This window comes from Chrysochloris asiatica, unplaced genomic scaffold (assembly GCF_000296735.1).
Source record: "Chrysochloris asiatica unplaced genomic scaffold, ChrAsi1.0 scaffold00176, whole genome shotgun sequence".
In the NCBI taxonomy this organism is placed as follows: domain Eukaryota; kingdom Metazoa; phylum Chordata; class Mammalia; order Afrosoricida; family Chrysochloridae; genus Chrysochloris; species Chrysochloris asiatica.
Window position 1 is genome coordinate 3,251,974 of NW_006408694.1, and position 24,358 is coordinate 3,276,331.

General features: G+C 41.0%; 1 protein-coding gene across 1 annotated transcript in view; it reads right to left on the bottom strand.

Moving 5' to 3' along the window:
* The window catches only part of LOC102836625 (regulator of G-protein signaling 20-like), a 161,132-nt gene that overhangs the window by 27,296 nt on the left and 109,478 nt on the right, over positions 1 to 24,358 (bottom strand). Inside the window, exon 2 of the mRNA XM_006871855.1 lies at positions 19,741 to 19,889. Within this exon, the coding sequence (XP_006871917.1) occupies positions 19,741 to 19,889 (149 nt within the window). The remainder of the gene's footprint in view (positions 1 to 19,740; positions 19,890 to 24,358) is intronic.

Genomic DNA, 24,358 nt, shown 5'->3' on the forward strand with positions numbered 1-24,358 from the left:
AAAAAGGTACAATAAAAACATACTATTGCATCTTTCAAAAAGTTGAGTTTTCCTTATGTACATTCTTTGTAAATTTATTCCAAATATCTTTTTTTTTCACTTCATCTTCTCTTTTAACTAGAACTAACCAGTTTGAGGGGTCCTGGTATGGTACTGTGGGATAATGCACTGCTCGCAAGGTCAGTTTGAACTGCAAGGTCAGTGGTTCAAACTCACCAGCCACTCCTCAGAAACCCTATACAGAGTTGCTACGAGTTGTAAGTGACTCTACAGCACTTAACAAGCGGTTTGTAATATGAAGGTTATTAATTTTTATAGCCTTATTTAGCTACCATTCACATACCAGATAGTTGATCTGTTAAAGTGCACATATTTTTAGTGTATTCACAGAGTTGTTGTTGTTGTTAAGTGCCATCGAATTGGATCTGACCCATAGTGAACCTGTATAGGGTTTCCGAGGAGCAGCTGGTGAGCTTGAACCACTAACCTTGCAGTTCAAATGGCTTTGCAGTCTGGCGCTTTAACCCACAGTGCCACACCAAGACTCCATTCACATATGGTGATTGATGGTTGCTAACTCTGTGAATCAGAGTTAGCAACCATCAATCACCATATTCTAATTTTAGGACATTTTTACTATCCCAAAGTAGACATTTTGTGCTTATTAGCAGTCACTTCTCATTTTTCCAGCCTCACGGTTCTCCAAGAGCCCTAGACAAACACTCATCTACTTTCCCTCTCTATTGTTGTTGTTGTTAGTTGCCATCGAGTTGGCTCCCATTCATGGCAATCATATGTATCACAGAGTTAAATGGTGGTTCTACATCACCTTCATGAGCATTGGAATGTTTGAGTCTATTGTCAGTCCATCTCACTGAAGGTTTCTCTAGTTTTCACTGACCCTCTACCAAACATGATGTCCTTTCCTAGTGCCTGGTCTTTCCTGATGACAGGTCCAGGTAAGTGAGCCAAAGTCTTGTCATCATCACTTCCAAGGGCCATTCTGGTTGAGTTTCTTCTAAGAACAATTTGTTCATTCTTCTGGTTGCTGCTGTTGTTGTTAAGTACCAACTCATCGTGACCCTGTATAGGGTTTCCAAGGCAGTAAATCTTTGTGGGCTCCAACCACTGTCCTTGTGGTTTGCAGTCCAGTGCTTATCTTACAGAGTCACTGTTTATTCAATTCCACAGCACTGCCACATTTCAAATGCATCAATTTTTTTTTCTGTCTTCCTTTTGCATTGTCCAGTTCTCAGGAAGATGATTGGAAACACCATGACTTGAGCCAGGTGCACAGTAGTCATCAAAATGACACCTTTGCTTTTTTCATTTTAAAGAGATCTTTTGCAGCACACTTGTTCAATGCAAATCATTTGATTGCTTGTCTGTTGCTTCTATGGGCTTGATTGTTGATCCAAGTAGAATGAAATTGTTGATGACTTCAGTTTTTTCTCTATCTTTATAGATTTGCTTATTCTGGATAATATAGTCTGTGATCTTCTGTGGTTGGCTTCTTTCTTAGCATAGTGTTTTCAAGGTTCATCCACATTGTAGCATGTATCATTACTTCATTATTTTTTATTGTTAAATAATATTCTATTGTATGGATACAGACTCATTTATCCATTCGTAAGTTGATGGACATTTGCATTGTTTTCTCTTTTGGCTACTTTAATTTGTGTGGAGGCATGTTTTAATTTCATTAAACATATGTAAGTATCTAGGAGTAGAACAGAACTCTTGGTGTGGTGCTGTAGGATCAATACTGGGCTGCGAACCACAAAGTCAGCAGTTCAAATCCACCAACTGCTCCTTGGAAACCCTATACAGGGTTGCTATTAGTTGGACCCGACTTGATGGCACTTGACAACAACAGTAACAGCAACAAGGAATAGAACAGCTGGGTCATATGGTAACTCTATGTTTAACTTTTTGAGGAACCATTGAACTGTTTTCCTGTTTTCTGCAGTGGCTGTACCATTTTGCATTCCCACCAGAAATTTATTCATTAGGGTTTTAATGTCTCCACACCCTGACCAATTCCTGTTATTTTCTGTTGTGGTTGTTAAATGGTATCTCACTGTAGTTTTGATTTGCATTTTCCTAATGATATTACCAAAGCACCCTGGTGTGCAGTAGCTGCTAACTACAAGACTGAAGGCACAAACCAACCAGCTGCTCTGGGGGAGAAAGATGAGGCTTCCAGCTGCCATAAAGATTTAGTCTCAGAAACCCAAAGGAACACCTCTACTCTGTCCTATGGGGTCTCTATGAGTTGGAACAGACTCGATGGGGTATATTCTGTCTTAGCTATCCAGTGCTGCTATAACAAATTCTGTCTCAGTTATCTAGTGCTACTATAATAGAGTCCTGGTGGGCGCTGTGGGCTAATGTGTCAGACTGTAAAGTCGTTTGAACTGCAAGGTCGGTGGTTCAAGCTCACCAGCTGCTCCTTGGAAACCCTATACAGGGCCGCTATGGGTCGGAATCAACTCAACGGCACTTAACAACAACAACAATAACTATAATAGAAGTACCACACATGAATGGCTTTAACAAACAGGCATTTATTCTCTCAAAGTTTAGGAGACCGTAAGTCCAAATTCATAAAACCAGCTCTAGGGGAAGGCTTTCTGTCTGTGTTGACTCTAGAGAAAGGCCCTTGTCTCCTTTCAGCATCTATAGGCCCAGCATTCCTTGAAGATCTACTTCCATGTGTTTTAGCAGCCATCTTCCCCTAGGTCTAGGAGTTTCTCAGTGTAGGGATCCCTGGTAGTGCAGTGGTTAAGCTCTCTGCTGCTAACCCAGTGTTTCTGTGGGAGAAGAGCTGGTGATCTGCACCTGTAAAGATTACAACCTAGAAAACCTCCTGGGACAAGTCTACACTCTCACATGGGGTTGCTATGAGTTGAAATCAATTTGATGATACCCACCACCAATGACTAATGACATTCAGCCTCTTCGCTCGTGGTTGTTGGCCATCTGAATTTCTTCCTTGGTGAAATGTCTACTTAAGTTCTTTGCTCATTTTCCAAATTGGGCTGTTTTTCTATTTATTATTAAATAGTGAGGGTTGTTTATAATTTAGGTACAAGTTCTGAAGGCTATTAAGTATGTTACGTTTTATATGCTTTTTCTTTATTGAAATATTTTTGTGTTTGCATCAGTTTTAGCAACAATTCTTTTTAAATTTCCAGATTACTCTCATATCAACTGTCAACACAGAGAGCTTTATTTCATTTTTTCCTCCACGTTTCCCCTCCCCTTCATTTCTTGGTCTTCTCATTGTGTTTTCCTGTCTAATTGCATTGTTTTTGTTGTTAGTACTGTTGAATCAGCCCTGACTCATAAGGACCCCACTCATAAGTGAATGAATGCTGCCTGGACCCACACCATTGTGATTGTTTGTGACTCAGATTGTGTAGTCCATATATGCATGGCAGCAAATTATTGATTATGGCCTTTCTAGCCAAATTTCTCCATTTTGTGATGTATTACAAATCCTCTATGCTTGTAATTATGAACCCATTTTGAAATGAGATGCTAAGGAATAAAGATTTGGAGACCTGGTATTATAGCAGATTGTGAGCTGGGCTGCTAACCTCAAGGTAAGAAGTTAGAATCCACCAGTTTCTCCTCAGGAGAACGATGAGGCTTTCTGTTCCCATAAAGATTTATAGCCTCAGAAACTCTATACAGGGTTGAGTTGAGTCAGAATTGACTGTGACATACAGTCACCACCACCAAGGAGTAAAGATTGCAGTGGAGCTAAGGAGTCCTGGTGTGGTGCTGTGGGTTAATGCACTGGACTGCAAAGTTGGTTTGAACTGCAAGGTCAGCAGTTCAAACTCACCAGCTGCTCCTTGGAAACCCTATACAGGATCTCTATGGGTTGGAACCAACTCGACAGCACTTAACAGCAGCAGCAGCAGCAGCAGCAGCAGCAAGGATTACTAGAGGGTGTGACTCAAGTTACCACCCTTAGTTTTCCTTGGAGGCATGGTTTGACTAATTTATACTACTGCTTTGGACAAGTTCGCTCTCTTGCTCTGGATCTTTATCTGGCTCATTACATCCCAATTCATGGGACTTTCAGCCCCTCTCCTTACCTGATTCACCAGCTCCCACAGCCTTGTGCATCAATAGCCTGTCAGCTGATCTGCCAAACTACTAAGACTACGTGGGTGAGACGATTCCTCCAGACTGATCTCTGAACTACAGATTTTGGACTTACTAGTTAAGTGAGTTCTGGTAGCGTAGTGGTTACAAATCAGGCTGTGAACCTCAGAGTCAGCAGTTCGAAACTACCAGCTGTTCTGTGGGAGAAAGATGAGGCGTTCTGCTTCCGTAAAGATTTATAGCCTCGGAAACCCTGTATAAGGTCACTATGAGTTGGAATCGACTCCACGGCACATAACAACAACAACAGTCCCCACAATTGCATGAGCTACTTCTTTTGACAACTGTGAGTTTTGTGAGATGTTGCAACAAGTTGCAGAATGCTGAGACTTGAGGGAAGGGAGGAATGATAATTTATATAAAGGACTATAGTCCTGATGAATTAGTTAGTTGGATACATATGGAAATACAGAGTAATAGGGAAAGAACAAGACATATAATTCCTTGTTTTTTGTTGTCAGTAGTAACTGCAATGGGAAGGAAAAAGAATGTAGGTGCTGACGGTAGCACTGAAGCAAGCCCAGATCCAGTGAGGTCAGACCACTTGTCTCAGACTAGATTTCGGAAAGGAAAAATTGGGTTAGAACAATAGGAAGTACCTTATGACCTCTGGTCACTAAGAAGGTATTACAAAAAGTGGGAAAAAAACAAGAAGTTATTAAAACTAGGAGGGTATAATGTAAAGGAGTTGCTTCAGTTTGTAGACTGGTATTGTCAGCATCCGGAGGAACCCTTACTAAAATGGACTGTGAAAGCAGTTAATTTAAAGGCACAGTCTTTAGTTTAGAATGCTACAGAATGGAAGAGGATGGGTGAGTTGATGCAAGACCCATAACTCCCTATGGAACAGTCATGAATAGTAATATTAAATCCACTTACATGGAAGGTTAATCCAGAGGAGACAGCCGGCCTGGTGGACTGGATAAAATTTGCAGTAAAATCTGTTTACCTGAGAAGGAAAACTGCCCTTCTCCCTCGCTAAATACTCAATGGAGCACTCCAGAGGGAGCCGCTATTGGGCTACTGATGGAAGAAGTGTTGGAATGGCTTTATGGTGACCATGATATTCATCCAATGACTATGCCCTTACACAGGTCGTGGCAAATATGGTAATCAAGGGAGCCCCTTCTACGTGGGCACCCCATGTCATCTTACTACTGTGAAACAAAGCAACTATCTGAGAAGCAGTGGCAGAATTGTTGGCTTCCCTACATGGGTTTTACAGATGCAAAAAACTTAGGGGTAATTAATAGGAGAAAGGAAGAGGCAATTAGGATAGAACTGACCCCAATTAGGAAAGAGATTTTTAGATGGTTACTGAGAAATGGGATAAATATAGCTCACCTTGATGGAGATGATACAAAGGTTTTAATACAGCACTACAGGAGGTTGGGAGGAAACTTTTGCTGGTCCCTAATATTAAAGAGGCCTAAATGAATCCATTCTATTCGTCCTAGCTGGAAAGAATTTAATGATGGGAATTCCCACCTGGGACCATTTGGAGCAGAGGCTCAGCTAGCTGATCAAGATCATGATTGACAAGGTGGTCAGAGTCTTCTGGTCCAGTCCCCAGCAGGGCACTGGAGGCCATATGTGCATATGTGGGTAAAATGGCCTGGGTATGGGGAAGAGACTTTCTTAGAACTCTTGGACTCAGCAGCCCAATGTATTGTAATCCCCAAATCAGCTGCTAAAATATAAAGGAACCATGTCTAAGGAGCTCTGGTAGTGTAATGGTTATGAATCGGGCTGCTAACCTCAAGGTCAGCAGTTTGAAACTACCAGCTGTTCTGCAGGAGAAAGATGAGAATGTCTACTTCTGTAAATATTTATAGCCTTGGAAGTCCTGTACAGGGTTGCTATGGGTCAGAACCAACTCAATGGCACATAACCACTACCACCAAGGTTAGACTAGGAGATAGGGGGATGCAAAAATTGATAGGATTAAGATGAAAGTTTGGATGAGAATTGGAAGATTTAAACAGATCTTGTATGAGGAGCTGAATCTCCCTTACCTAAATGAATATTGGTATGGATATTATGTCTAATTGGGGAACACTCCCTCTACCCCACATTGTAAAATGGAAGGAATGTAACTCTGCCCTTAGGCCACTATTGATTGAGTTTACTAAATGGGAACCATTCAAATTGCCTGAACCCACTCAGACTGTTAATTTGAAACAGTATAGGCTACCTGGTAGGCAAGACGAGATTACTGCTTTGATTAAAGACATGCTGAAGGCTGGAGTGTTGGTGCCAACAAATACTCAGTTTTACAGTCCTCTATGGCTGGAGAAGGATATCATGTTTGGTACGGTGGAGATTCAGAGACAAAGAGGAAGACCCCCAACGAGATGGATTGGCCATGTGGCAGCATCGATGGACTCAAGTGTGGCAATAGTAGTGAGGTTGGCCCAGGATTGAGCAGTGTTTCATTCTGTTGTGCATAAGGTTGCTATGAGTCGGTACCAACTCGATGGAACCTAACAACAACAACATGGCCTGTGAAAAAGGCAGATGGCTTGTGAAGGTCGACAGTAGACTATTGAGCCCTAAATAAAGTAGTGACACCTGTGACAAAGGAGCTCTGATAGCGTAGTGGTTACGGATCGGGCTGCAAACCTTGAGGTCAGCAGTTCAAAACTACCAGCTATTCTGTGGGAGAAAGATGAGGCTTTCTGCTCTGGTAAAGATTTACAGCCTTGGAAACCCTGTACAGCGTCGCTGTGAATCAGAACTGACTCCACAGCACACACACAACAACAACAAAACTGTGGCTTCAGCTGATCTAGACATAGTATCAACAGTACAGAAAACACAGCAGGTTAAAGGAGACTGAGTCAGTGATTGATCCTGTAAAAGCCTTATTTTTCATCCCAATCTCAGAAAAGAGCTTGTCACAGTTTTCATGTGGGAAGGATCCCAATGTGCTTTCAGTGTGTTGCCTAGAGGTTATTTGAACTCACCAGCTTACTGTTAGAGTGTGGTGAGAAGTGACTTGGACTTTGTATAGATCTCGTCCCAGGATCAGGAATGCAGCTGCGAGTACCAGAAACAGGAGTGATCCCTCAACTGGAGACTGTAACTATACCCCTAAATCTATATGCCAGAATTCCCAGAGACCTGATAGGATGGGCTGTACCTTCTCCCCATCTGACAAAATTGGGATTGACAGTGAATAGCACCATATCGCCTAGTGGCCGAGACAGCCTGCTAGTCTCGTACCTATGTGACCCTACCTAACATGAATGGGAGTGGACCGGGGGAGGCACTTGCTAGACTGCTCTTGCTATCAGCAATGTGGACAGGCACAGCAACTGAACCTGATGTCTCTTCCCAATGTGGTAAAGTTTGGGTAAAAGTAAATGATAAATGGAAGGAAGGATATTATACCTGAAGGTAAAGGAATAACTAAATGGAGAAAACCTAAATTATGCTGATACCGAGAGAGAGAGACTCAGAACAAGGGAATAATCTTTCCTCAGCACAAATTTTTCAGAGCCAAGAAGGGTGAAGATGGACAACCTTCTGAAGAACTTGTCCAGGTCAGACAGACACGAACAGCAGACCTGAATGGCTGGGTACCACCCTTAGAACTCTTTACCATAGTGAAGAACTGTTAATGACTGGTTTGGACTGGTAAGTGATGGGGAGGGGGAAGTTAACCCTTCAAGTATGAAATGGAAAATGGCTAGAAAGCCAAGGGATGGCCTGCAGGGCAGCTAAATATTTATTATGGATCTTCTAGTAAAATTTCTCCATTTAGTGATATATTATCAATTCTAGCCTCTATGCCTGTGATTATGGACCTGTTTTGAAATGAGATGCTAAGGAGTACAGATTAGAGTGGGGCTAAGGAGTAAAGATTCGAAACTACCAGCTAGCTGTTCGGCAGGAGAAAGATGAGTCTTTCTGCTCCTATAAAGATTTACAGCTTCGGAAACCCTGTACAGGGTCGCTAGGAGTCGAAACTGACTCCACGACACATAACAACAGCAACAAGGAGTAAAGATTATGGTGGAGCTAAAGATTAAGGATGCCCCCACCTTACTAAAGCGTGTGACTCAAGTCACCACCTTAGTTTCCCTTGGGGGCATGGTTTGACTCAAATTTTTAAGACTGCTTCGACAAGTTCCTTCTCTTACATGGGATTGCGCATCTGGCCTCCAGTTCATGGGACTTTCAACCCGACATCTGACCTGATTCACTCCTGCAGCCTCCTGCAGTGACAGTCTGTTGTCTGACCTGCAGATTTGAGTTCATCAGCTCCTAAGACTAAATAGGTGAGAAGATTCCTCCAGACTGATCTCTGAACTACAGATTTGGGACTTGGCAGCCGCCACAATTGGATGACTCATTTCTTTTGACAACTGTGAGTTTTGTGAGATGATGCAGTGTGTTGAAGGACCCTGGGACTTGAGGGAAGGGAGGAGTCATTATTGATATCAAGGACTATGGAGTAGTATAGCATGTTGGAGAAGTTAAACAGTTGAGATATTTCTAACCTCTAACTCATAGGGATCACCTTTATACTGATTTTTGTGAAATAAATTATTCATGCAATATGTTCTCATTGGCTACTTTTTAAAATTAGGCTCTTCTTCCTACTCTGTCTTATTCTGGAAACTGCTTATACCTTTGCAGCATCTTAGCAACAAGCAAGTGTCCACTGACAGAGGGGTGGTGGCTGTGTATGAGTTGCAATGGTTGAGTCCCCTGCTTGTAAGGTGAGACTTCTATCACTGCTTCTCATCTAATTGCATTAGATAGTGTTAAGTACAATGTGAAGTAGTAGTGGGGATTGTGGGCATCCTTGTCTTCCTCTTGATTTTAACAAGAATGCTCTTAGTGTTTCCCAGGAATTTCAGAATGTGTTTTTACCATGGACTATTTGTATTTGTTCTGTCATGCTATTGCTTCAATACATTTTATTAAATTAATCTTTATCATTTTTTACACTATTTTGTCTTTCAGCATGTTTTCAGCACATCTGCTTTATAAATTATGTGTGTATTTAATTCTATGTTACTTTAAATGTGCAAATCATTAGAAATTCAGGATCTCTTTTGACTTGTTGACTTCATGATGCCTGGACAAAAGTTTCAGTAGCTAATGGCTTCTTAAAAATAAAGAAGCACCAAATTTGAGAGGCCTCCGGGTGATATTCTTTCTATGTGCGCATAAATATTGTATGGCTTCCCAGGCTTCTTTTGTAAGCAGGACGCATTACTGCACAGTAGGTGTGGAAAAGTCCAGAGAAAAAAAAGAAACTATGAATTTGACACAAGATTTCTAAGAGAATTGGAAACTATATAGTGAACTAAATAATGCAAAACTTATTTAACATTTGACATTTTCTCTCTCTCTCTTTTTTAAAGTAGGAACATTTTGAAGCAGATGTTGTGTTCCCGAAAAGGTAATGAATATATTTTGTGTCAAGTTTTTGTCACCTGAGGTTTTGGTTACTGAGGCATCAGTAGATCAGTGGTAGGATTCTTGCCTGTCAGGCAGAAGATACAGGCTCATTTCCAGGCCAATGCATTTCAAGTGCAGCCAACATCTGTCTGTCAGTGCAGGCTTTTTAAAGTCATTATGAGTCAGAACTATATGGATACTTAACAACAACAAAAGTGTAAGCTAGCCACCTCATGCCTTTAAATTCCCCATGTTACACAGCCAGTTTCTAAATTGCTCTTCTCTCTTGCTCAACAAATCTGTTTTGGAGGAAGTACAGCTAAGAACGCTCCTGAGAGGCCAGGATGACGAGACTTCATCTCTCATACTTTGGATATGTTATCAGGAGGGACTAGTCCGTGGAATAGGACATCATGCTTGGTAAATTGGAGGGTCAGCAAAAAAAGAGGAAGACCTCCAACGAGATGGATTGACACAGTGGCAGCATCAATGGGTTTAAACATAACAATTGTGAAGATGGTGTAGGATTACACAGTGTTGTGTGTAGGGTTGTTGTGTGTAGGGTTGCTATGAGTCAGAACTGATTTGATGGCACTTGTACTCTGAGGAAACAAACATATTCCTTGATCTGAAGAATCTTCTGTTCTATCTGGAACTATAAGCAGCCGTATCCATAAGCAAGTCCAGTCCAGAGAAACCATCAAATTACCCCCAAGCCCGGTCACTCATTTTATGGGCCCTGGAGACTTAGTTATTTTTAAGTGCCACCAATTTGGCTCTGACTCATATGACCCTATGCACAACAGTACAAAATACTTCCCCATTCTGTGCCATCCTCATTGAAGGGCTTCCTTTTTCTCGCTGACCCTCCACTTTACCAAGCATGATGTCTTTTTCCAGGGACTGGTTCCTCTTAACAACATGTCCAAAGTATGTGAGATGAAGTCTAGCCATCCTTACTTCTAAGAAGCATTTTACTTGTACTTCTTCTAAGACAGAAAGTGAAGAGGACTCTAAGCACTTGCTGGCAGCTCATGGTACTTTCAATATTCTTCATGAGCACCATAATTCAAATGTCATTCTCCATCAGTATTTTTTATTCATTCCCCAACTTTCATATGCATATGAGGCAGTTGAAAATATCATGCTTGTGTGACGTGAACCCTAGTCCTCAAAGTGACATTCCTGCTCTTTAACAGTTCGAAGAGGTCTTTTGCAGCAGATTTACCTAATAAAATATGTCCTTTGATTTCTTGACTGCTGCTTCCATGAGTGTTGATTATGGATCTAAGTAAAATGAAAACCTTGACAACATCTATGCTCTCTCTATTTATCACAATGTCTATTGGTACAGCTGTGAGATTTTGGTTTTCTTTACATTGAGTTGTAATCCATACTGAAAGCTATATTCTTTGATCTTCATCAGCAAGGGCTTCAAGTCCCTTCACTTTCAGCAAGCAAGGTTGTATCACCTGCATATTTAAAGTTACTCATTTTTCTGGTATTTTCTGCTTTCAGCCAAAATCTACTGATTTTAGCAATGTTTCACATCTTCTTCTGAATCCAGCTTGAATTTTTGGCAGCTTCCTGTCAATGCATTGCTGCAACCATTTTTTGAATTATCTTCAGCAAAATTTTACTTGCATGCAATACTCATAATATTGTTCACTGATGTCTGTAGTCTTCCAAATTTCTTGGCATAGACTTACGAGTGCTTCTAGTGTAGCGTCAGTTTGTTGAAACATTTCAATTGGTATTCTATCAATTCCTGGAGACTTGGTTTTTGTTAATGCCTTCAGAGCAGTTTGAACTTGTTTTGCCAATACCATTGGTTCCTGATCATATTTTACCTCTTGAAATGATTGAACATTACCACTTCCTTTTGGTATAGTAACTATGTGTACTTCTCCCATCTTCTTCTTCTTCGTTTTTTAATGTTTTATTGTGAATTATGTGATAGTTTACATGGTAGAACATTAGCATTACATTCATCCTGTCATATATCATTTCATTGCCATGATTACAATCCCCTCCATGCATCATCCCCATGGTCGTCAGCACACAGCTCTTCTCCCTCTTTGGGTTTAGAGTTCCCAGCCATTCCATCTCTCCATGTCATCATCTCTGCCTGCATCTCTGGTGTCACTGCTTCTCTGGGTAGGGTCCCACTTTCTGCTCTTCTCCATTGATGGTCCCAGGGACCTCTGCTCCTAGACTGCAAAGTCAATCACTCCTCTCCTTTTGCTACAAAACATCTACCTTTATATTTCCAACCCTCACAATCAGTCCTGATAACAATTACTCACTATTGTATCACAAGAGACCTATCCACATACCTTTTCATCCATCCCACCCAGACAGATTGGATACTACTTAGTGGAGATTCTACCTTCCTCCACACCCTCTGGATCTAGGCTCCCTTTTGAAAGCTTGTAATCCAGTTACTTCTTGCCTTTGTAGACCCCCCATTTTGGATAGCCAATGTCCAAGTTGTCCGTCTCTGTCTACTCTGTGTATGGAGGGGGTGGGAATGACCTTGCTGTAAGATTTGTTCCTTTTTTTGAGCTACTGCATCCACAGGTGTAGGTCAAGTTCATCAAATTGTATCACATTACTCTTTTTCCCTCTCTTCTTTCTTCTTCTAGTTGAGCTGTGATCACCCAGTCATTGAAGCCAGGTCAAGTGGGTATTATCTGCAAGTGTGAGTGTTCTTATGCATATGCCCTCTCTTCTTTTCAGCTGGACACTTTATTCTCCACTCTAGTCCTCTGTGGCTATGTCACTGATTCTGGGCCCAAGAATCCCCAAGTCTTGCCACGCTGCTGGACAACCAGGTTCACGGGAGTCTATTGACCATTGTAGGGCTTTGCTCACAGCTTCATTGTTTTTCCCTCACTTCTCCTTATTGTTGACGAAAGTGGTCACCAATCACAGCATGTATTCCCATGAGTCTTAGTCTTGGAAGGGGAATTGCCCTGAGGGAACCCAACCACTTGCCTGGATGTCTCCTGGACAAGCAACTTGCTTGTTCTTGTAGCAATCAGTCAGACTGCCTATTTTGTTTTGTATTTTTCCTGTAGGTCTTTCTTTCAAGAAGTATCTTCTGTTCTTCTAGCCTCTCCAGGCTGGTCTGCTTGTCCTTTCAAGTAGAAATTTCCCACCTCAGAAGATTCTGGGTGTGGTTCAGGTTTCTACCTATACTCTTATGTATTGCAGAGGCTCCACAGGAAGCCTCCTTCACTGGGCACGTTGTAGCCTCGTTTTAGGTATTCCAATCAGTTACAGGCAGAAGACAGACTGACAAGCTTTATATGGCAATATTTCTGGCTATTCCTTTCTCTCCCCCTCAAGTGTCCATTTTATAATGGCATGCCAGGGAAACGAAGATTCAAAAGACAGCCAAGCATCTTAACATTATTTCCCCCCCGCTTTCCCATTCCAACCATGCCTCAACCCCTGTATCCTAGAGCCCTGTTGTTCCAAGATTGTGCATACATCATTATTTACCTCTGTCCCACTTAGCCCATGCAAACCTGCCTAATTGTTTTCCAGTCCGCTTTGTTCTTCCATTCCCTTCCCCCTTCTGTGTATTGCCCCCTTCCAGCACTCAAACTATCCTGTGTCTATTTCCTACCCTGTGCATCACCTTCCCTTCCCTCCCCTCACCCCACCCTCACATCCCAGTAACCAGCAGAGAATCTCCTCCAGCCCTTTAGTATGGGTTCTTTTTCATAGACTTTTACAGAAGTGGCCCTATGCAGTATTTCTCCTTTTGTGACTGACTAATTTCACTCAACATAATGTCCTCAAGATTCATCCATGTTATGCGGTGACTTGCAGCTTCCTTGTTATTCTTCAAGGTAGCACAATATTCCATTGTGTCTATGTATCACAGTTTGTTTATCCATTCTTCAGTTGATGGGCACTTAGACTGTCTCCATCTTTTTTCTATTGTAAATAGTGCTGCTATGAACATTGGTTTGCATATATCTACTCGTGTTATGGCTCATATTTCTTGTGGGTAAATACCAAGTAGAGGAATTGCTGGATCATAAGGTATTTCTGTTTCCAACCTTCTTAGGAAGCACCATAATGCTTTCCAGAGAGGTCGGACCATTTTGCAATCCCCCCAGCAATGCAGGAGTGTCCCGGTCTCTCCACATCCCCACCAGCATTTATTGTTCTCTACTTTTTTGATCTTTGCTGTTATTGCTGGAGTGAGACAACAGCTCATTGTTGTTTTCATTTGCATCTCTCTAATGGCTAGTGATTGTGAACATTTCTTCATATGCTTGTTGGCTGCCTGGATCTCTTCCTTGGTGAAGGAAGTGTCTGTTCATGTCCTGTGCCCATTTTTAAATTGGATTATTTGTCTTTTTCTTGTAGAGGTGTTGTAGTTTCCTATATATTTTAGTAATGAGTCCCTTGTCTGATGCGTCATTGCAAAAGATTTTTTTCCCATTCTGTGGGTTCCCTTTTACTCTTCTGATGAAGTCTTTTGATGCACATAAGTTTTTAATTTTAGCATGTCCCATTCATCTATTTTGTCTAATTTTGTTTGTGTAGTTTTCAAAATGTTTGGTAGTCTGTGTATTCCCTGAATTGGTGCCTGCACATTTGTCCCTATTTTTTCATTAATGGCCTTCATATTTCTGTGATTCACATTTAGGTCTTTAATCCATGTTGAGTTAGTTTTCGTATAAGGCATGAGGTGAAGGTCTTGTTTCAATCTTTTGCATATTGCTTTCCAGTTCTGCCAGCACAATCTGTTGAAGAGACTATCACTTCCCCATGCAATATATTTAGGTACTTTGTCAAAAATCAGTTGGCTGTATGTGGATGGGTGAATTTCTGGATTCTCGACTCTGTTCCATTGATCAATGTATCTTTTATTGTACCAGTGCCAAGCTGTTTTGACCACTGTAGCCACGCAATAAATTTTGAAGTCGGGGAGTGAGAAGTTTCCAACCTTATTTTTCTTCTTAAGCAGTGCTTTGCATATCCTAGGTCTCTTTCATTGCCATATAAATTTTGTAATTGTTTTTTCCATCTCTTTGAAGAATGTTGTTGGAATCTGTATTGGGATTGTATTATATGTGTAAATTGCTTTGGGCAGTACTGACATTTTCACAATGTTAAGTCTTCCTATCCAGGAGCATGGTACATTCTTCTATTTTTGTAGGTCTCTTTTGGTGTTTTGTATAAGTCCTTTGTTTCTCTGGTTACATAGATTCCTAGATATTTCATCCTTTGGGTGGGTTTTGTAAATGGTATTACTTTCCTAATGTCCTTTTCAGCACTGTCATTTTTGGTATAGAGGAATCCAACTGATTTTATATTGATCTTATATCCTGCCACTTTGATGAATGTTCCAATGTGGTCTAGTAGCTTTTTTTTTTAACTGAGTCTTTGGGGTTTTCTACGTATAGGATCATATCATCTGCAAATAGAGAGTTTTACTTCCTCATTGCCAATTTGGATGCCTTTAATGTCCCTGTCTTGCCGTATAGCTCTTGCTAAGACTTCCAGCACAATATTGAATAGGAGTGGTGACAAAGGGCATCCTTGTCTGGTTCCTGTTAGCAGAGGGCTCCCATCTTCTTTGCTGCTTCCAGCATAGTTCAATACTTTTCCTATGTTGCTGTTAGGTCCTGTCGAGTTGGTTCTGACTCATAGCAACCATATGACCAACAGAACCAAACACTGCCTGGTCCTATGCCATTCTCACATGTGTCCATAGAATCATTCAATATTATAAGTTGAAGCTTGACTTTTAATGGATGTTTGCAGCTGTTTCTTCTCATTCTGAGTCATGCCTCATCAGCAAATGAAGGTTCCAAAAGCTTTGCTCCATCCATGTAATTAAAGTCAACTCTACTTTGATGAGGCAACAGTTTCTCATTGATATTTTCAGTATCTTCCAACCTGAGGGGCTCATCTTCTGGCACCATATCAGATAATGTTTTACTACTGTTCAAGAGGTTTTCAGAGGCTAATCCCTTAGAAGTGGATCTCAGGCTAATCCCTGAGAAGCTAATCCCTGTTCGTTCTTCCAAGTTTGTCATTGTCTGGAATCTCTGCTGGAATCTGTCCTCCATGGGTGACCTGCTGGTATCTGAAACACCAGTAGCATAGCTTCCAGCATCACAGCAATGCACAAGTCACCAGAATATGACAAAGGGACAGAAACGTGGTCACCAATGTCTATATGCTTGATCTTTACTGAATTCTTTTGTGTTTGTATCTGTTATAGCAACAATTCTTTTGGAATTTCCATGTATACGCTCATATAATCTACCAACACGGTGCTAGTGGTTGGGTGGTCAAGTAATTCTGATTCATAGCCAACATGTACAGGCTATAAATCTTTAAGGGAGCAGAAAGCCTCATAGGGAATTTTCTCTCTCCCATGCTTGCTATTCTTTTTTTTTTTTTTTAATGTCTTATTGTGAATTATGTGATAGTTTACTTTTTCTTATATAGGATTATTCTTTCCAACATCAAGGCCATAAAGATATTATCCTACATTTTCATCTTGATTAAAACATTTAGAGCTTTAAATCACCTAGAATTGCCCTTTGCTTTGGGGAGGAAGGATTCATTTTTGTTTATGGTGAAATATAGGGAAATAAATCTATTTTATATATATACAAGGTAAAATGATCAACCATCCTTGTACTCAAGGGTCTCCTGATGTGTGAATCTTTTCAAGGCTAAAACTAAGAAAGTCTGGGCAAGATGGGATGAGGTGATCATCCTTTGACTAGGTATTCTTCTGTTTATTGACTAGGGTTTACTGTATAGGGTTTCTGAGGAGCAGCTGGTGGGTTTGAACTGCCGACCTTGTACTTCACAGTCCAGTGCTTATCCTACAGCGCCACACCAGAACTATGTGAATAGAAAATACAAACATATTAAGGTTTTTAAAAAAGCACAGGTTTTTCTGGGGTTTTCTTTATATTGTGGCCTCTCAGCCATTCGGCCCTTTGGCCTTTGCCTTGCTCATGCAAGTGTAACAAAGCTCTTTTAGCCAGTCTGTGAATGCTCAAAGGGCACGTTCTACAAGCCAGTCTCCTACTCATAGGTACTCAACTTTACTCAGTCCATGGGTCTAGCACCCTTAGCTGCTTTGTCTCTGTATGCCACCTAAGCCATTGCCTCTGCCATCACTGTTTCTCTAGGTAGGGGTCTCACACTCTACTCATCATCTTTCTTCTTGATGATCCTGAGATCTACTGTCTCTACTTCTCAGGCAGTTCCTTATAAACCTTGCTGGAGGGCAAAACTAACCAATTTTAGCCTTACAGTCCTGTATACCTTATTTTCACGGTCTCATCCAATCACTTGGTGGTATTTAAGAAGACTTTGGATGAAAAAGCCATGTCAGGTAAAATCAAGGCACCACAGATAGATACAAAGATTAATTGATATAAAGACTGAGATTTGCTTTAAAATAATATAGTGGGGGGAAGAATGAGGTAGACTAGTGATGGGTTGATAGTTATCATGGCTGAATGATGAGTACATGGAGGTTCATTATTCTATTGTGTATGTTTGAATTTTTACATAATGAAAGTAAAAAAAAATTAATATATTGATATATTTTATAAAAAGGCAACTGTTGTTGTTATTGTTATTGGGTCGGTTACAACTCATAGCAACTCTGTATAGGGTCTCCAAAGAACAGCTGGTGGGTTTGAACCGCAGACCCTGCAGTTAGCAGGCCAGTGCTTATTCTACTGTACCATATATGAATTCTATTTGGTTCTAAAATAAAGAATGATTTCCTTGCCCTGTCAGAACACTAAGTGCTATGGTCTGGAAGAATCTTGCCAACTGTGACTCATGTCATTCAAAATAAATTTCTTTGTCCCCTAGGATTTGTTTGTGTTCACCATATCCCCACTACATCTCAATCCCACACTCCCAAGACAGGAAGAAATTTATTTTGTTGAAGTCTTAAAAATAAAACAGACAAAAGGCTGAATTTTGAGAACTGTTTACAGAAATTACCACATATTTAGCTCTTAGAAAGACATAGTAAAAATAATAGTCTAGATTAGAACATGCTTCTGAACGTCTTGAAAAATTGAGCAATGAACCACAATTATATCCAAATGGAATACTTATATGGGTGGCTCTTGCCTTTTGCAGTCCTGATTGCCTATAGCAGCCAATACCTCAGGCTTCAGTCTCAATTCCATCCAGTTCCTGATTCATCCTAAATCCAGATATGTGGCTCCCAGCCCCATATCTTGCTCTCTTGAACATTATCCCATTTTATGGGAGGAGTATCCTTTAGGACTTGTCCTCACATGCTGTTCTTAAACCACTAGTACAAAACTTTCTTCAAGCCATGGTTTCAGCCTCCAATCTTGAGACTATCTGGGGGTCTCATCAACACTAGGAAATGCTTGCCCCTAACTCAGACTATTGTCCTTTAGCACTGAAATTCACTAGCAAAGGGAAAGGGCCAATTTTAGTCTGTCGGCCACTGGTGGTATCTTCATATCTGGAGTGGGTCCTGTATGACCACATGTGTCTTAGCCATCACCTGAGCCTTGCTTTCCATTTCCTGACTAGTCATATCTATTCCTACTTGAGACTGAAGTCTTGCCTTGAATGTCAGACTTGCCATTTCTCACCTCTTGTTTTTGTTAGATGCCCTTGAATGGGTTCCGACTCATAGTGGCACTATGTTTCCCAGATTCCCACTTGCTATCAGTGGATGCCCAAAGGGCACATTCTATAAGCCAGTCTCCTACCAGCCTGGTGGGGCACTGTGGGTTAATGCATCAGACTGCAAAGCCATTTGAACTGCAAGGTCGGCAGTTCAAGCTCACCAGCTGCTCCTTTGAAACCCTATACAGGGTCGCTATGGGCTGGAACTGACTAGATGGCACTTCACAACATCAGTGGATGGACCCTCTTAGCACCATGATTCTTTTAGTCCCTGGGTACTCCTACTGCTGTGCCCCTCTTCCACTGCTGCTGCTGCTGCTGTGTGCCATGGAGTCGGTTCCGACTCATAGTGACCCTGTACAAGGTTTCCGAGGCTGTAAATCTTTACAGGAGCAGAAAGCCTCATCTTTCTCCCACAGAACAGCTGGTAGTTTTGAACTGCTGACCTTGCAGTTCACAGCCTGATTTGTAACCACTACGCTACTAGAACTTCCACTAGATAGTATTTTTTAGGAATTAGCATGAGCTCAAGTCAAGCAGGAGCTGACCAGACTTTCCTGATATTGGTTATCTTCCTCTACCCAGTGAACTAGTCTATGGTTTTATATTTCTTTTTTTCATTTTAAGCACATATTTTGACATTTCTCTTTATTAATAAATAAAATTAATAAAACAGGAGCACTAGAAGACATTCAGGCTGTCTCTACTTCATAATTCAGCCTTCAGACCCATCTCAAATCCTGTTCCTCCACAATGCCTTCATTACCAACCACATAGTTCTCAGAGTTCACCCTTTTCTAACTTTCCAGGCACTGTTTCTACCCTGTTAGTATTAGATCCTAAATGGCATTATATCGTCCCTTAGTTATTTAAAGTATGCTTGCCTGATAGCACGGATTTGAAGATAAATTCCTCCAGTACTAGAATGCATTCTCTACTTTATTTATCCTTTTGGAGGGGAGTGTCCTTTACAAACATCAAATCAATGTGAGCATATGTAAAATCAGTTGCAGTCCAAGTTGGCTCTGAGTCAAGGTGACTCATGAGTATCAGAGTAGGATTCTAAATCGCTGATTATTTTTGGAAGTAGATCACTAAATATTTCTTCTGAGATATCTCTTTGGGTGAACTTGAACCTCCAACCTTCTGGGTAGCAGCTGAGCTCATTAACTGTTTGTAACACTCAGGCATATGTGTTGTTTTTGGGAAGTGTGGTGGGATCAGTTTCGACTCATAGCGACCCTGTATAGGGGTTTCTGAGGAGCAGCTGATGAGCTTCAATTGTAGACCATGCGGTTCAAACCGACCTTGTAGTCCAGTGCATTAACCTGCAGTGCCACACAAAGACTCCTCAGGCACGCAGTAGTTGCTAAAAGACCACTTGTTGAATTAACCCTAAACCAGCACTACATAGGAGTACTGTCTTCCCATCAGAAGTGTGTTGATAAAAAGCCCACATCTTACCAAGAACAGCTACAGCAGCAGCACCAGCAGAAGCAGCAGGCATTGGAGCCACGATTTCCTCCAGCATGCTGTCCTGGAGCAGTTTCTGGTGTCTCCTGGGCTGTTGACATCTGCCGTTTTCGCATTTCCGTCCGTTCTGATCCCATAGGCTGTAGCAGGGAATGTAAGAAGAAAGGAGCTGAATTAGCAGGAAATCAGCCCTGGGATGCAGCTGTGGGAGTCAGTGAGAAGATGCAGTACTAGGATGTGTCTACTGTCTAGATAGTATTTACCCTCCTTTCCTTTCTTACACCTGGTAACTCTGGTGAAGGGGAAGACAAAATACAATAAGGGGGAGCTCAGTGAAAAATGAGACAATGGGGAGACACTGGGAAGAACGCAAGAGTTAAAGGCAACAGAGGTAATGCTATTATATACACAATCCTGCAGTAATGGTGATCTATGAGTGGCTGCATGGATAGACATACAGTCTGAATGGCTGTGGGAGGAAGAGAGGACCACACCCATGAATATATCTAGCTTTGACAGAGGATATTTGTACATGTGTATCTATGCTGCAAAATATGTCCATGAATGTGGTGGATGGAGCATATAGGGAGCAAACTTATGAAACCTTCTTAAACAAACATAACCAAACACCTTGAGGGAATGACCCAGTGGGCCTGGGGATTCATGGTCTTGGTATCAGGGAACACTAGGTTAACTGGCATAACATAGCCCACAAAGATAACATTCTACATCTTTGGTGAGTAATGGCTGAGTTTAAAAGCTCATAAATGGCCATTTAAGGTGCAACTGTTGGCCTCCCTGTCAATAGAAAAGGGGAGTGAAAAAAGTTAAAGAGGCATAGAACAGTTAATCCAATGGACTAGTAACAGGCCATGTACACATCAGTCTCCCTATCCCTGAGACAAAAAGAATTAGACAGTGCTGGCTACCTCTACCAACTGCTCAGAAAGGGATCACATTAGATAAAGAGAAGAAAGTGGAACAAAACTCAAAATCACACACACAAAACAGGCTTACTGGTCTTATAGACACTGGAGGAACCCCTAACATTATGGCTTTTAATCACCCTTCAGGTCTAGAACCGAACTCACCACCACAACTCAAGTTTCAGCCAAATAATAGGCTTATAAGGGGACTAATACCACTAGGGAAGTACATATTCCTTAAAATAATCAACTACATGAGATTTGTGAAAAGGGAAGCATTTACCCAAGAACAAAGTTCAGAAGGATTAGGAAAGAAGGACTAATGGAAAGAGGAAGGGCAGGTAGGGTGTAGGTAAGTGATGCTACCTTGTTGAGATTGCAATCAATGAGATGAAATAAAATGTGTATGAACTGCTGAATGGAAAACTGATTTGCTCTGGAAACATTCAGGTAACTCACAATATAAAGCTAAAATTATATAAATAAAAAGATGCAGTGCTAACTATATCCAGATCATTGCTGTAAATTCTAGTAAAATTAGGTGCTGAGAATCTTAGAATCCAGTAACTTTTCAAATATTTACTTAATACCTAGCATCTTGGTGATAGAAATGATGCTGCGATCACACAACAGAATTTGTAAGGCCAATGACTTCACTGTAAATACCTTTTTTAAGCAACATAAAAGATGACTATACACATGGACCTCACAAGGTGGAATACACAGAAATCAAATTGACTACATCTGTGAAAAGACGTGGTGGAAAAGCTCCATATCATCAGCTAAAACAAGGTCAGGGGCAGATGGTGGAACAGACCATCAACTGCTCATGTGCAAGTTTAGGCTGAAGCTGATGAAATTAAAACAAGTTCATGAGAGCCATAATATGATGCTGAACATTTCCTACTTGAATTTAGAGATCATTTCACGAACAGATTTGATGCATTAGACACTAATGATCGAAAACCCAGAGTTGTGGGATTATATCAAGAACATCATACAGAAAGAATGCAAAAGGTAATTAAGAAGACAAAGAAGAAAGAAAAGGCCAAAATTAATATCTGAAGAGACTCTGAAACTTGCTCTCCAGCAGAGAGATGATAAAGCAAATGGAAAACATAAGGAGGTAAAAGAGCTGAACAGAAAACTTCAAAGATCAGCTTGAGAAGACAAAGTCAAATAATATAATGAAATGTGCAAAAAAAAAAAAAGGAAAGAAAATAAAAGAAATGAAATGTGCAAAGATTTGGAATTAGAAAACCAAAAGGAAAGAACATGCTCAGAATTTCTCAAGTTGAAAGAACTGAGGATATTTAATCCTTGACTTGCAATACTGAAGGATTCTTTGAGCAAAATGCTGAATGATGTAGAAAGCATCAAAAGAAGATGGAAAGCATACACAGAGTCACTGTTCCAAAAAGCAATGGCTGATACTTAACCATTTCAAGAGGTAGCATATGATCAGAACCAATAGTACTGAAGGAAGAAATCCAAGGTGCACTGAAGTCACTGGCAAAGAACAAGGCTTCAGGAATTGACAGACTACAAATTCAAATCTTTCAACAAACCGATGTAGCACTGGAGGCACTCACTAGTCAATGCTAAGAAATTTAGCAGACCTCTACCTGGCCAACTGATTGGGAGAGATCCATGCCAATTCCAAAGAGAGGTGACCCAGTGGGATGCAGAAATCACTGGATGATATCATTAATATCACATATGAGTAAAATTTTACTAAAGATAATTTTTAAATGGCTACAACAGTGCATTGGCAGGGAATTATCAGAGGTTCAAGCTGGATTCAGAAGATGTGGAATGAGGGATATCATTGCTGATGTCAGCGAATACCCAAAAGATGTTACCTGTGCTTTATTGACTATGCAAAGGTTTTCAACTGTGTGGATTATGACAAGCTATGGACAACTCATTATGGAGAATGAGTATTCCAGAACACTTAATTGTGCTCATGAGCCAAGAAGAAATTGTCAAACAGGACAAGGGGACACTGAATGATTTAAAATCAGGAAAGGTGTGGCCAGGGTTGCATTCTTTCACCATACTTATTCAATCTGTACATTGAGCAAATAATTCAAGAAGCTGGATTATCTGAAGAAGAATGTGGCATCAGGGTTGAAGGAAGATTAATTAACAATCAGCAATATGCAGATAATACAATCTTGCTTGCTGAAAACAAGTATTTATGAGGATTTAAAATGCTAATTGATGAATATCAAAGACACTAGCCTTTAGGATGGGTTGCACCTCAATGTAAAGAAAATAAAAATTCTCACTACTAGACCAGTAAATAACATCATGATAGATGGTGAAAAGATTGAAGTTGTCAAAAAACGTCATTTTGCTTGGATCCACAATCAACATTCATGACACAAGCAGCAGTCAAGAAATAAAACGACATATTGCATTAGGCAGATCTGTTGCAAAACATCTTTTTAAAGTGTTGAAGAGCAAAGATGTCAGTTTGAGGACTAAAATGTACCTGACTCAAGCCATGGTATTTTCAACAGTGTCGAAGTTGGACATGAATAAGGAAGACTGTAGAAGAATTTATGCATTTGAGTTATGGTATTGGAGAAGAATTTTAAAGATATCACGGATTGACTTCCAGTTTTGGAGGTGGGAGACGCAGAGTCAGGTAGGACAGGCTCCATGGGGGAGGTGCAGAAAACCCAGAGAAAGTGCTTTCACGGAGCAGCTCCAGAGCTCTGGATCTAGTATAATCAGTTTCCCACATCCACCGGTGGAAAAATCACTGTATAAAGGAAAATAATTGTGATTTCAGAATTGATCGGGAGCCAGGACTCTCCCTGAGGCCACTCCCACCCAGGCTGAGTTCAGAGGGAGGGGCCACAGCTAGACTAACACAGTGATACAGTGCTAAAACCCATGCAGTGACATTTGCAATAAAAGGTGTGGGGGATTCTACACATTTCTTCCTGCACTCCCCTGTTGCGCTCTCTCTGCCCAGCCTGGACACCTTCAGGTGGGTGGGTGTGCACCCCCAAAGGGGTCCAGCATTGAGCCCACAGTTTTCCCACAGCACAGAGAGGAGAAGCCCCAAAGGTTGATCCTTTGGCGACTGCTTATGACACCTGACTCTGGGACCCAGCCCTAAAGTTGACCTGGGTGGGACCCTTTATTCCTGCCTCTCCAGCAAGAAAAAAGCAGGTCTGGCCATACAGACAAACTGTATAAACACTCTGTAAAACCCCAACATAAAAGGCAAGAGCCAACCCCAACTACTACACACAAGCACTCAGCTATTTCAAGAATTATGCTGTGCACATGCAGATACCTAACTGACCTTCAGAGATAAAAACAGGGGACAATCTTTTTCCCATTAACTTCTCAATATCTATCTGTGCACCTCCATGGTGATGACTAGAAAGGGGGCCTGAGCGAGTGGACACCTCCACGCACTGCTGGAGGTATCTACTGGGCATGCACACAGCCCTGTGCAGCAAAGGCTACTGGTCAGTTGGCTATGGTTTTATTTTATTTTAAGGTTTTTATTGTGGATTGAGTGAAAGTTTACAGGGCACATCATCAGTTTCACATTCAACAATTCATAAAACTTGTTTCATTACATTGATTATAATCCCCTCCATATACCATCAGTTAAAAGTATTTCTCTCTATCCACTTTAACTTTTTTTAAAAACACAC